General features: G+C 37.3%; 1 protein-coding gene across 1 annotated transcript in view; it reads right to left on the bottom strand.

Annotated features, from left to right (window-relative positions):
• Window positions 1–876: 876 nt before the first annotated feature.
• The window catches only part of KIF20B (kinesin family member 20B), a 43,695-nt gene continuing 31,736 nt past the window's right edge, over window positions 877–12,835 (bottom strand). Inside the window, exons 28-33 of the mRNA XM_075026045.1 lie at window positions 12,195–12,359; window positions 7,508–7,711; window positions 5,162–5,239; window positions 4,247–4,394; window positions 2,555–2,697; window positions 877–1,241 (exon numbers count right to left, since the gene is read on the bottom strand). Coding sequence (XP_074882146.1) covers window positions 1,164–1,241; window positions 2,555–2,697; window positions 4,247–4,394; window positions 5,162–5,239; window positions 7,508–7,711; window positions 12,195–12,359 — 816 coding nt within the window. The 3' untranslated portion in view covers window positions 877–1,163. The remainder of the gene's footprint in view (window positions 1,242–2,554; window positions 2,698–4,246; window positions 4,395–5,161; window positions 5,240–7,507; window positions 7,712–12,194; window positions 12,360–12,835) is intronic.

The raw sequence follows: 12,835 nt of genomic DNA, 5'->3' as shown, positions 1-12,835 counted from the left end.
GGGTGGTGAAATCTCAAATTGGATGTTGACAGAGAATGTCTGAAAAATTTTTGTGGTCAGGCCAATACCAAACCTCAAAAGGCAATCTTGTAAACAAGATACTCTTTCTATGGTGCTAAACCCTGTGTATGTACAAAACGGATTGGTAAGGAACTCTTTAAATAGACAGATATCATAGAATCATAGATGTGATGGGTAAAACGGACCAAAATGCAGTAATAATGAAAATAATCCAATAGTCTTAAGTGAAAACAACATTGTACATTTGGTAGTAACTCAAGAAAATAGAAGTAAGAAAGCTGCATGAGCAAGAATTTAGAGTAAATGATCACTCACTGGGATTATCTTGCTTCATCCACATCAAGAGCAGGTCATGGTCAAAGTAATTTCAGCCCTTTCTGAAAGATGACCAGTACTGTTCTTCAAACAATGCAAAATCCTATGAAATACAGTCACTGCCTGTGACTTAAGTAAATGCTACATTGATGAAACCAAAAGTGTTTTAAATGTTTACTCAGTCACTGATAAGCTGAAGCCTTACTATATAAAAAGTAGCTGTTGTAGCTGAGCAGAACTGGATGGTTAGAATAAAATGTCAAATGTCTGAGAGTGGGTCACTTCTAATAGCAGATTATAATTATTTATGGATATTATAACCCCCAAAGAAAGAATATTATGCTTATAAATTACTTAATTGAGAAGATTTAATAGAAGACAGTTAAAAACACACAAGGGATGAAAACCGTCTTATTTCTCCACATGCTGCCATTTTTTTTTTAAAATCTTTTTGAAGAATTTAAGGATATACAAGTTTTGATGGGTACTCATTTTTTTTTCCACTCAAAGTTATCATAGGTATACAGGCCACCTGAAAAAAGCAACTTAAACCATTCTACACAGGCGTAGTTCTTACTGCACAATGGGTAAATTATGAACACTTCCGAAGACACCATTCCTAAAAATACAAGATTCAGACACAAGCTTTCTTGAACAGTATCTCATCTTTAATGGAGTCAGAACTGGAAACCATCAGAACAATTCCATATATCTATATACAGACTTGGGAGCACAACTAAGTATCTGTTATTTCCTATATACAATGAACTGAAATAATACAAGGGAAATATGCCCTAACTAGGAAATACAAACATGCTTTTGCAAGATTATTTGGCTGTTTTTGATCGTAGCCGTCGCTTGATGATTAGATGATCACTTTCCTTCTCTTTCTGTTCTATAAAGATCTGAAAAAGACAGTATTTCAGGAGTTAATCAGCATTTCTTCAGAGACAAACGACATTCACTTCTAGACCCATGTAACCAACAACATGTTTTTTCCCAGAAGCTGTTTTCAGAATGAAAATGTGCCTATTATCTTTTAGTCAGAGGTCTCCAAGACAGAGAGTCCATTTTAGTGCATCATAATAAACAACAAATACTAGGAACATACAAAATTCTGGTTTTGCTGAAACAAATACCAAAGTCCAAAGAAAAATGTGATGTGAAAGCAGCTCTCACTTCTAGTCTCTAATACTCATTTTGTGAACCAGGAAGTGCTCAGAAAACATTTTTAGCTTAAATCCCTTTAGCTTTCTCTGACTTTCCTGGGATTCAGTCTTTCACTTTTCACTTCCAAGCTTCTTAGCTTCTTTTGCTCTGCATTTCTGTCATTTTCTTCATCCTCCTATGGGCAGCATTTTGGTTTCTGCCACATCCACTCATACAATTTACAGAAAATTCAATAGGATATCTCAGTATGGGCCAACGCTCACGATAGTAAAGGGAAGAAAGGATTGAACAGAATGAAGAGATGTACTTCCAACAGAGCAAGAGTACCCTCAGCACTATAGTTACTGTCAAAACCAGAAAGTTGGATTTCAGAAACAATACATCAAGCTCTGGCCTGTAAGACTCTTTATAGACTGGCTTAGACAGGACACCACAATTTAAGCACATGCAGAAGGCTATCTAAACTATGCTTTGGAAAAGCAAGGATATATCCACATCCCGAAGTAACCCAAGTATCAGCTGGGCATAAATGGAATTGGAAATTACCTTAGGTGCTCACTTGCAAAGTTAATTGTACATGCAGAGTTTTATCTTTAGTGTTTCAAGCATGCTATTCCCCATCTACGGATCCCTTAAGGGTCTCAATTTATTCTCCCTTTATGCTACACTTACATGAACACCAACTACTAGAAAATCAAATTAAGACTCAACTGCTGTGGTAGAGGAAAAAGTAATCCTCCACATACCACAACTAAGATATCTATGACTCCAAATTTAAAGAAATCTCCATGATTGCTGTATCACCTATATGGTAAGTCAGCAAACACAGAGAAGACAGGTGAGGAAACAGAGAAAATTAAGTAAAACAGCAGGAAGAAAAGACCAAAAGGAATGGTTAGGTAGAATCAAGAAATAAGTCAGTACTTTCAAACCTCTTCTGCAACTTAATCAGACTTTCAGGTTTGTTCTGTCCCCCTAATAGTTTACTTTAATCCAATATTACAGAAATACATTACAGTGGACAGAACAGTAACCTCTCATCACTTACCGAAGAAGCAGGGATATCTAGAGGACAAGAAATATCAGTTGAATACAGCTTTCTCTTAGATCGTTTTGGCTTAAGCTCATTTTCTTTGACACTTTCTGGTTCTGCAGACTTGGGAGAGCTTATTGTTGAAATCAGCTTCTTTGCTAGAAGAAAAATTCTATCGTAAATCAATGTCTTACCGGCTTTGTGAGCCTCAAAATAAATTAATAAAGCAAGCTTTATTAAAAACAGTTTAAAAATGAAACGGATGTAGTCTGAAGTTTCAATATAAAAATTCAGAAGTGGTATTTGACTATGACAGTTTTCTATAGCTTCAGATGCAAAAGCTTAAAGGACACATTTAAATAATACATTAAAAATCAATTAGGAGTCAGATTTCACTGGAAGTTAAACACTTCAACAGGAGCTGAACAACAGGCTTAACTTCTTTGTGCTGACACAAGCACAGGATAGAGACAATTTTCTCTATATACTTGTATAGTTCTATCAGTCTAGTACTGGCTCTATAAAGTGATGAGTGTATGCATATTATGAGCTAGAAAGAAAGAAGAAATCCCAAACAATACCAAGTTATGCAAAAGAGGAAAAAAATACAGGACATGGTAATAAAGGTTACAAACTAAAACTCATTTGCTCAATTTAAGTATTTTCAGGGTGAAATTGAGTAGTCCAAATTTGTCTTCCACCGATAAGGATATGTTGTCCTCATGGAACCAACCTGACAAAACAGGAAAATTTTCAAAGTCCCACTGTTATCATCTAGACTGTCTTAGAGCAGATAAGTAAGATGTACTCTGTAGCAAGTAAAGTTTTCAAGTTGGTACAGAGATCTTAACTGTCCATATTGAATAATGACTGACCTTGGTTTAACCAACCAAATAATAGCGTCTTTTAGAATTTTAACGCTGGCAATTCCTTGTGCCCTCTGCTAATTTTAATCTTTTTTTTAAAAGCACAGTAACTCAGATCATGTCTTACTGTAGGAAAGAATAAAAATATATTCTTCAATGGCAAGTCCTAGCAGCTAATCTTCCCAAGGCTATGCGTAAACTTAAAATCCATTAATTGCTTATATTTTCATATATAAATACAGTATTACATATATTTATATAAAGATAACTATTTTCACAAGACACCCACTTTCAGATTCTGTAGCGCTCATCTCCTCCTCCCACATATGTACATCAAAAAATCATTAATACAGTTTCGACAGAAACAAAGCAGGGTGAGAAGGGGAAGTGGGATTGCTTATAAAATAAGGAAAGATCTGGAGTTTGGATTCAGCTCCTGATTTTTTTAGAGCAGTAGGGCAAGTTTCTGAAATTGCCTTTAACTGTTTTACTGTAAGCAAGAACAAAGTAACTCAGACATTTTGAGCTTAACAGTTACCATTGCTTTTATGATAAATATATATGCACATATTCCACGCTGTGTCCTTCCATTCCACCTGGTTTACCTTTCACACTTAAACTTTAGAACCGTGTAGTCCTTGCAGTCAAGACAGCCTTTTGTACTCTGCAAGATTCAATATAGCAGGCCCCAGTTCAGACTCCGTTATTTCATAAACAAAAGAGCAACTTAATGCAGGAGACATATCCTTTAACAACACATACATTAATAGATTACAGTAGAAATAAGCCATTCTACAATGCCCAGAGAACATAGAATAAGCCTTATTTATTCTGTACAAACCTTTAGAGTGAATAATATTAGGAGAACTTTGAAAAAAATCTCCGATTTTTTGTAGTGTTCCATCTTTCTTTTTAGCTGACTTCTTACTTGAAGTAGATTCTTGCTTTCTTAGGGAGTATTCTTTTCTAGACGGCTGTATAGTAGACTTCTGTACAGAAATACAAGATCATTGTTTAAATTGAAAACTGACTTATCTTCAAGTCTAATTCCAGTTTATTTCACTTCAATGTTATTTTCAAGCTGACATTTTGAGCTTTGCTACTGACACCTCTGTTCTTTATATTAACAATACTACCACAGCAAGCAGTATAGACAATCTCAATTTAAATCCAGAAGAAAAAAAAAGTCAAAGTTTCACAGAATACATTTAAGGGCATGAGTCACATAGGAAACAAATAGTTTCTTTAAAAAAAAAAGAGTAGATTCACAGTTGTAGAGTATTTCATTAGACAAGCTATTCTAGTTATAAATAAAACAGGAGGAAACTGATAGGGAAAATGAACGTACTACCTACCCTCTGAACTTGGCCCAGATTACTACTAAGGCCTAAAATCATCTTTTTATAATTGTCATGCATATGGATGACATGAACCTTAGTTTTACTTCAAAGGCATTGCCTATAACATCACATATACTAATGGTAAGTTCAAACTAGTCTTCATAACTATTCAATATGCAACATCCTTCCCTTTGAATCATTGTACACTGCAGCTAGTACACGTTCTTGGCAAATGCAGACTTACTTTCTTTGGCTAGCTTATAGAATTTAGTAGGAAGACAACATAAGCGTTTAAGAATCCTGTTCAAGTACATAGATAAGGATAAGATACTGCTGCATAAGAACGTTTGCTCTTTTCACAAGTCCACCTTTACAGAAAAGGCCAAACTAACTTCAAAAATAGAACAAAATCAAACCATTTTCTTGTTGCTTGTAGAAGGTGAATTAGTCATAGCAGGTTTTGAATTTTTCTTGTTCTCACTTTTCACGAAATCCTAAGAAAATAAATATGACAAATTTTAACTAGGATTCTTCCAGAAATAATTGATTTATATTACAGAAGTAGACACTGTTTAAGTTAGATGAGAAACAGTAAGGAGGCATTGGCTAATACTGGATAGAGGTAACTATTCAAATGTGAATTAAACACTAAAACCTGTGGAAGGAAACTAGAAATACCTGTATTGAAACCATTCTGACATTTACTATTTTCTTCTCTCCATTACTTCCTATACTTTTGGTCTTAAGATATTTGACAAGCAAACACACAAATTGAAATTTACGCAAGAAATCTAAATGTAATTTACAGTGACAAGTATAAAAACAGATTGGTAGCATAGTACCATTATTAAACTGTCATTAAAAGATGACTTCTATCTTGTGAAGTGGTGCCAAGAGATTTCAGGTAACCAATAGCCATAGTGACCGTTAACAGTGTCAGAAAAGGGAAGGAGGATTTTGTTCTTTAAGTAGAAGGGAATCTCTGCAAAAGATTTGGGTTTGTTTGTTTCTAAAAACCAAGGGTGTTTTTGTTATATTTTTTTAAAAATTGAGATTAGCAGTACATGGTTATTTTAGCACCACAGGTTTCCCCTTAGTGCTTAGTTTTAGTGGCGACAAACGTGCTTTTCAGTTTTAGGAAATTTAAAAAAACAAACTGTGTCTTCAGTAGACTTGTGACAGTTAAAAGTTACAGAATCATTTTATAATCTATTTCCCTTTGATATATGTAACAAAAATAATACTTAAGAGTAACATTCAGGTGAATAAAACAGCAATAAGATAACTTTTAAAAATTTAGTTCCATGTTATTGAGAAGTTACTTGGCTAAAAGTTATCCCATAAGGGTATGAACGTGGACTGCTACTCTATGAAAGGATTTAAATGGATTGGTAAAACAGTCTTCTCTAAAAACATGGATAACTATGTTAGATGAAATATATTCATCTGTAGATAAGGTTCAGTACTTTTTCAGTGCCTTCAGATGGCTGGTTATTTTTATACCTACTTTTCTAGCAACCTGAGAGAATACTACTCTCAAAGAAATTTGGTTCAAGACACAAGAAGTTTAAATCAACTCTGGACATTATTCCAGAATTAAGTGTTGAATTCCAGATGAATTAACTTACACAGCTTTTAACAGTTACTTTTGCAATACAGGTTTACCAAAATGAGTTTATTGAAGTACTGTGGAAGACTAATCACTTCAGTGATTACTTCCTTAACTATTTTACTAAGAGATTAAAAAAACAAAAAGGTATCAATTGGGAATGCTTGAGTGAGAAATGCCAGAAAAGCATCAGATATTTTGGTCTCTAGCTAAGACAAGCTCACTCACTGAAAGAGATCACTTACCACCTAGCCAAATCATCCACAGGTCATATCCCTCATACTGACCTGTTAGCTTCAAAAGTCCTCAGAAGTATAGAGATTCATAAGCCCCATAAGGAGGATTACAAATAAGTAAGTACCACCACAATGTGGTCTCAGGGTTTCATAGCCTCTGTAAGTGTCTTAGAGATAGCTGTGGTGGTGCTAATGCTGACAAAAGGCAGAGGAAAGAAACATGTAGTTCAGATAGGAGCAGTGAAGATTTTCACCACCTTGAACTGCTGTAGAGCCTTAGTCTCACACATAAACATCATAGCACATTAAGAAGGCTGGAGCATATAACCTAGCACAACTGAAGGAATTAAAGTGGAATTACGGTCTACAGAAAACAGGAACGTTCAGGTGCTGGTGCAATTAGTTCTGTATAGTCCCTCTAACTACAAAAAGATCAAAGAAAACACAGGCTGGAGAAATAAAGTCAAAGGAAGTAGTCTTGAGACTCTGAAATGCATTGACTAAGCCCAGGGGCTTAATTTATAATCTCTTCTAATAGGCAATTACAATTGACACCATCGATTGCCTAAACCAAAAGAAGCAATTCTATAGAACTTATCTGTAAACCCACAGATCAGAGCTGGAGACAGGAGCAAATGGTACCAGCAGGGAGAAAGAAATGTTAAAGATAAAGAAAAAGTGAAAATCAGGGGCAATGGGCCAGAGTCTGGATAAACTGAAGTCTATGACCTTATTCAACACAGGCCAGAAATCTACCACTTGCAGAGCTGGGGGCAGGGAAGAGGTTTAAATATACCCTAGATATATCCTTAGGATCTCAGTGAGAATCAGAAGAAAAAGATAGGATTTTAACAAATGATCAGAGTAATACATTGAAAAACCGCACAACATATTTTGTCGGTTGGTCTAGGTCATACCTCATCTACCTCTTCACTCTTCCTTTTCTTTCTTGGCTTAAGCATTTTAACTGTAACTGGTAAGGCACTGCCCTGGTGCTTGACCTCCATCTTATTGGGTTGCAGAGGTGTGAATTGAATTTCCATCTCTGGTTTTGGGAACCGACTAGTTTTTCCATTTTCTGTGGACACTTCAGAAGAGTCAAGGACAATTTCTGAATGGTCCTGCAAGCATATGGAAATTTTAAGAAAACAAGTTTTAAAATAACTATGAGTTTAAAAACTATAATACATATCCCTCCCCAGTGGACTGCAGAGTAAGCATTCCATTTTCCAGCTGTTAGCTTTCATTATAATAGAAGTGAAGAAATCTACTTCAACTATAGCAGAGTTCAACTCTTATTGTCTAAAACTTCTTTGTTAAATTTCAGAAAGTTAATATTTTTAGCTACCATTACACAACTTAAAGTTTTCCTTGCTGAACTCAGCCTGATACTTTGTTTCCAAGTCATTTTCCTCAAAGGCAGAGGCAGCTAGTCACAGCTTTCACAGCTAGCAGTAGTAAAACTGACATGATTTTCTTCACCTTAACTCTGCTGCTCCTTAGGAACTAGGCAGTAATAGGAGCTTTTGAGAGAAAAGTATACTCTTTCTCTATCTGACCTTTAGCAAGTTTTCCCTTCCCCTTTTACACTAAGGAAGTTAATTGTGTAAGTAACAAGATCCAACTGGCAAGCTACAAGCCAAATTCAACCTATGAGAGTCTTCTACATCACCATCTGTTCTCTGGGGGAAGAGCAGGCATTCAGGCAGCATCACTGCCTGCAAGCTGAGACCTTGTCTTGCACCTGCTTACAGCCAAACCGCAAAAGCTGCACAGTGAGGGTGGGGCAGAAAGGTCAGTTTGCACAACTCTTCTTCCCCAGCAGCACTTACCTTCCACCATCCACACAACCCTGTTTTTCTTAGCAACACCAGCAAGAAAGTCAGAGCTGTGGTCTCCCCGGCTCCTGCATCTCTGTGGCAGCACATCAGCTGCTGTCTAGCATACAAAAATGAACTCGGCAGGTTTGAATGAAACCTGGAAGATAGGCTGCTGGGGTTGGTGGTGGTGAGAAGTGGCAGGTGGCTGCTACTACTGCTCCTAGTAGGGCCCCAAACAGACTCACTCCTGTTGCTTCTTATGCTGGTTCACCCCGAAGGGTACCTTCCTCCTCTCAAAATGGAACATGATCAAAGCTCATGGAAAGCCAAAAGGTAGTCACCTTCAACAGGCTCTACTGGGATTCTGAGTGACAATACCACCATCACCACTGCATTCCCAAGAATGGAGTTGGCTAATAAGAACAATTCTCTTTATAACTGCTACTTCATGAAAGAGTTAGCAATCAAAAAGCTACACAGGAATAGTTAGTGCCATTAACTAACACAAAGCCACACACAGAAATCCTCCAGTGGAAGAAAACAATTCCAATTTGCCCTGCTATTGCTTATCCATTTAAAAGGGCTTGTGTTTTTTTCTTTCAAGGTGACTTATGGTTGCAGTGGGTAAAGAGAAGGCAGAACTGTCCTTCCTAAAATCCTGCAAGAAGCGGGCAGCATTTGATAAAACTAATAGGAAATAAAACAGGTAAAATAACATATTCCTATATGAAGCAGCTAGCCATCTTCTGGAGGTGGTGGAAACAGGTACTGTCAGCAGAGATTAGAAAAATTTGTAGTAGAAATACATAAATGTATTTGTAGATGGATACTCTGAGGATCAGGCAGAGGTGTACCTTCTGACACTTCTAATGCAACAGCTAAGAGTGCTGGGAGAGTATGGAGTGAACAGATGACAAGGTGACCAAGTTTACATGTTATCATTAAATAGCATCTCCCTTTGCCACTCTTGGAGACAGACTATCGAACTAGATGGACTGTTGGTAAGACCCAGCAGGGGACATCTTATGATTGCATTGTGAGTAGATGTTACTGCCTTAAACAATACACTGGACTGTTAAAGACTATATTGAAAGCAATGGGGGGTGGAACCTTCAAACATTGGGATACACATTTAGCAAAAACCACCTGGTTAGTCAACACCAGAGGATCTGCCAATCGGGCTGGCCCTGCCCAGTCAGAACCTCTACGTAACTGTAGAAGGAGATAAAGTCCCTGTGGTGCACATAATTATGCTAGGGAAGACAGTCTACGTTACTCCTGTCTCAGGCAAAGGCAAACCCGTTCGTGGGATTGCTTTCACTCAAGGACCTGGGTGCACTTGGCAGGTGATGTGAAAGGATGGGCAAGTCCAACGTGTGCCTCAAGGGGATTTGATTTTAGGTGAGAACAGCCAATGAATTAAACTGTATGACAATTGCTATACAACCCTGCCACCACTGTATGCCATCATTACTATAATTGTTATATGCTATACCAATGGTATTATAGTAAGAGTTACTTAGATTAAGGAACAATGAACTCTGATAAAACAGAGTTAAGTACAGTAGTGATGGCATCAGAACTGACTTCAGCATGCAACTACACACCATCCTCCTGCTGCACCCAGTGTCACCCACCTGCTGCACCACACTGAAGCCTGATCCTGCTCTGCCAACTGAGCAGACTTTGCACAACCCCTCCTGCCCAGAAAGACTGTTATGACAGGTGGAGCCCAAAGGCATGGAATAAATGAACTCAACAGACATTTTATAGGGATAGCCCATTGACCAAGGGAATGATATATCTGTGGGTGTGTGTCTCTCTCAAAGGATAGGAAAGGTGATGGTGATTAATTGGGATATATGGAAAAGTATGGGACCTGAGCATGACATAAGTGGTATAGAGTAAGGGGTGAACACTATCCTGGTTTCAGTTGGATAAAAATAATTTTCTTTCTAGTAGCTGGTATAGTGTTATGTTCTGAGTTCAGTATGAGAAGCATGTTGATAACACACTGATGTTTTCTGTTGTTGCCAAGTAATGTTTAGACTGTCAAGGATTGTTCAGCTTCTCATGCCCAGCCAGCAAGAAGGCTGGAGGGGCACAAGAAGTTGGGAGGGGACACAGCCAGGGCACCTGACCCAAACTGACCAAAGGGGTATTCCATACCATGTGATGTCATGCCCAGTATATAAACTGGGGGGAGTTGGCTGGGGGGGGAAGGGGGCAGATCACTGCTCAGGAACTAACTGGGCATCAGTCAGCAAATGGTGAGCAATTGCATTATGCATCAACTTTGTATATTCCAATTATTTTATTATTGTTGGGTTTTTAAAATATCATCATCATCATTTTCTTCCTTCCTGTCCTATTAAACTGTCTTTACCTCAACCCACAAGTTTTACTTCCCCCGCCCCAATTCTCTCCCCCATCCCATTGGGCAGAGGGAAGTGAGTGAGCAGCCGTGTGGTGCTTAGTTGCTAGCTGGGTTTAAACTACAACAAAGCCCCAGCCCCATAACCCTCTGATGGCCTTAACCTCTCCTAATCAGTGTCAGCTTCTTAGCCTCTCCTCACAAGGCAGGAGGCACATATCACCTTGATAACTTTGGTTTTTCTTCTTTATCTCCACTGTCTTTTCTGAGAATTATTTCTTCCCCTCAAAACTTGACCCCATTCACTTCAACACCACCATAACAGTTTCTCACACAATAATGCTGTTAGCATCCTCTCCTTATTCATAACACCAAGTATTTTTGCTGCTGGCTTGAGGTAAATGCTTCAGCACCAACTGTTCACAACAATTCTTCTCTGTAACTAATTTTATAGCATAACTAACTAATTTTATGGTGTTCTCTTAGCTGCTATTACAAAGCCGTATAAAGCAGTAACCCTTGAGAGCTATCCTGTCCTCCTCCCTCACACATCACAAGCTTTATCTATAAGGCACTAGCTGAATTGATGAAGTAGCAAGAAACTAGCCAGTCAGTTTTATTTGGCAGTAGACAGGAAAGAGATGGAGATGCATTTTGGCATTCAGTCCAGTTCTACAACAAGAGAATCGCATCTTCTAGCAGCCAGGGGAGGGACTGCTAGGAAATCCATGTTCAGCCCTGTTCATTATTAATTAGCCATGCAGCCACATAGCATTAATAATTCAGTTTAGCAGAACTACCTCATTAAATACTGTTCATGTAGCACACAAGGGTTCGGTCAGAATTAGGAGTCTTAGTACAGTTGCAAGACTTCTAATTTTTCTTCAGAAAACATGCAAAGTAGATATTTTCTTTGTGTAATCTTCAAATATTGTTTTGGTTTAGTTTTAAGTGGGATGCAAGATACTGATTTGTTCTTGTGAACCCCCATATGGGCTGGCAGCTCCAATTACAGAATCATGTCTATTACCAACACTATAGGTAATATCAGGAAAGTTGTTTGAGCTGAAATCCCCTTAATACTGACATAACCAAACTGAGATGACACTACAAATATTATGTCTTCAAATCTCTAGAACCTGGATTTAACTAGTTTTTCCCTCAGGTACTTAAGTTGTATAGAGAGGTGGTATTCCATTAACTAAATTACTTTTTCTTCTGAGGGTATGAAATAGGGAGAGAGAAAGAATGAATACAAACTCAGAACTGAAGATAAAGCATGGAGAACTATGAAAAATAACTTTTGGGAGATTCCCAATGTTGCTAAAATATATACTGAGAAAACAACATAACAAGAGTTATTAACGACATATCATTAGTACATACCTTCTATAAATATAACACACATACCTCTTTGTTTACAGACTGATCTATTCTATCTTGTGCTTCTTCAGGTAAAGATAACTCTGCCAAAGACTGAAGACTTTCATGGTTAATGAGTTGTTTCAATTCCTTTATAAAGTCATCTTTCTCAGCCAGCTGTTTTCTTAGTTCTTCTCTATCAGTTTCCTTATCCTAATAAACATAGGAAAAATTGCCACATATTTCTTTTGCCAATCTTGCAATTAATGTATACACGAGCAACATTACAATTACTTGGTAGCATCAGTTTTAGAATTGCAGGCTAAAACAGCCAGCTATCCAACAAAAAGCTGATAATTTCATGTACGTGTGGCCATTATTTAAAGTGAAGAAAAGTCATATAACAGCCTGGGGAGATGTAATGCAAATTTTTGTATTTTACTCTACTTATGTAGAGTTCTAAGAAATTGACCTCCCATTTGTTCATGAAGTCCTTGGTGCTGAGAAAAAGGCAGCAAATGTGATAGTTGTTTCAGATCAAATGTGATGATTGTTTCGGATTTCTAGTCCAACTTTGCAATCAAAGGATCAAATAGACTTGAGTGTTTATTTGAACTACTAAATATTTTGAAGCTTCAGTTACAGTTACAAATTCAGTTTCAAAAAAACAAATAATTTTTTTTTAATTA

Source organism: Buteo buteo, chromosome 4 (assembly GCF_964188355.1).
Source record: "Buteo buteo chromosome 4, bButBut1.hap1.1, whole genome shotgun sequence".
Lineage (NCBI taxonomy): Eukaryota > Metazoa > Chordata > Aves > Accipitriformes > Accipitridae > Buteo > Buteo buteo.
The sequence above is the reverse complement of the archived record's forward strand: the minus strand, read 5'-3'. Positions and strand labels throughout refer to the sequence as shown.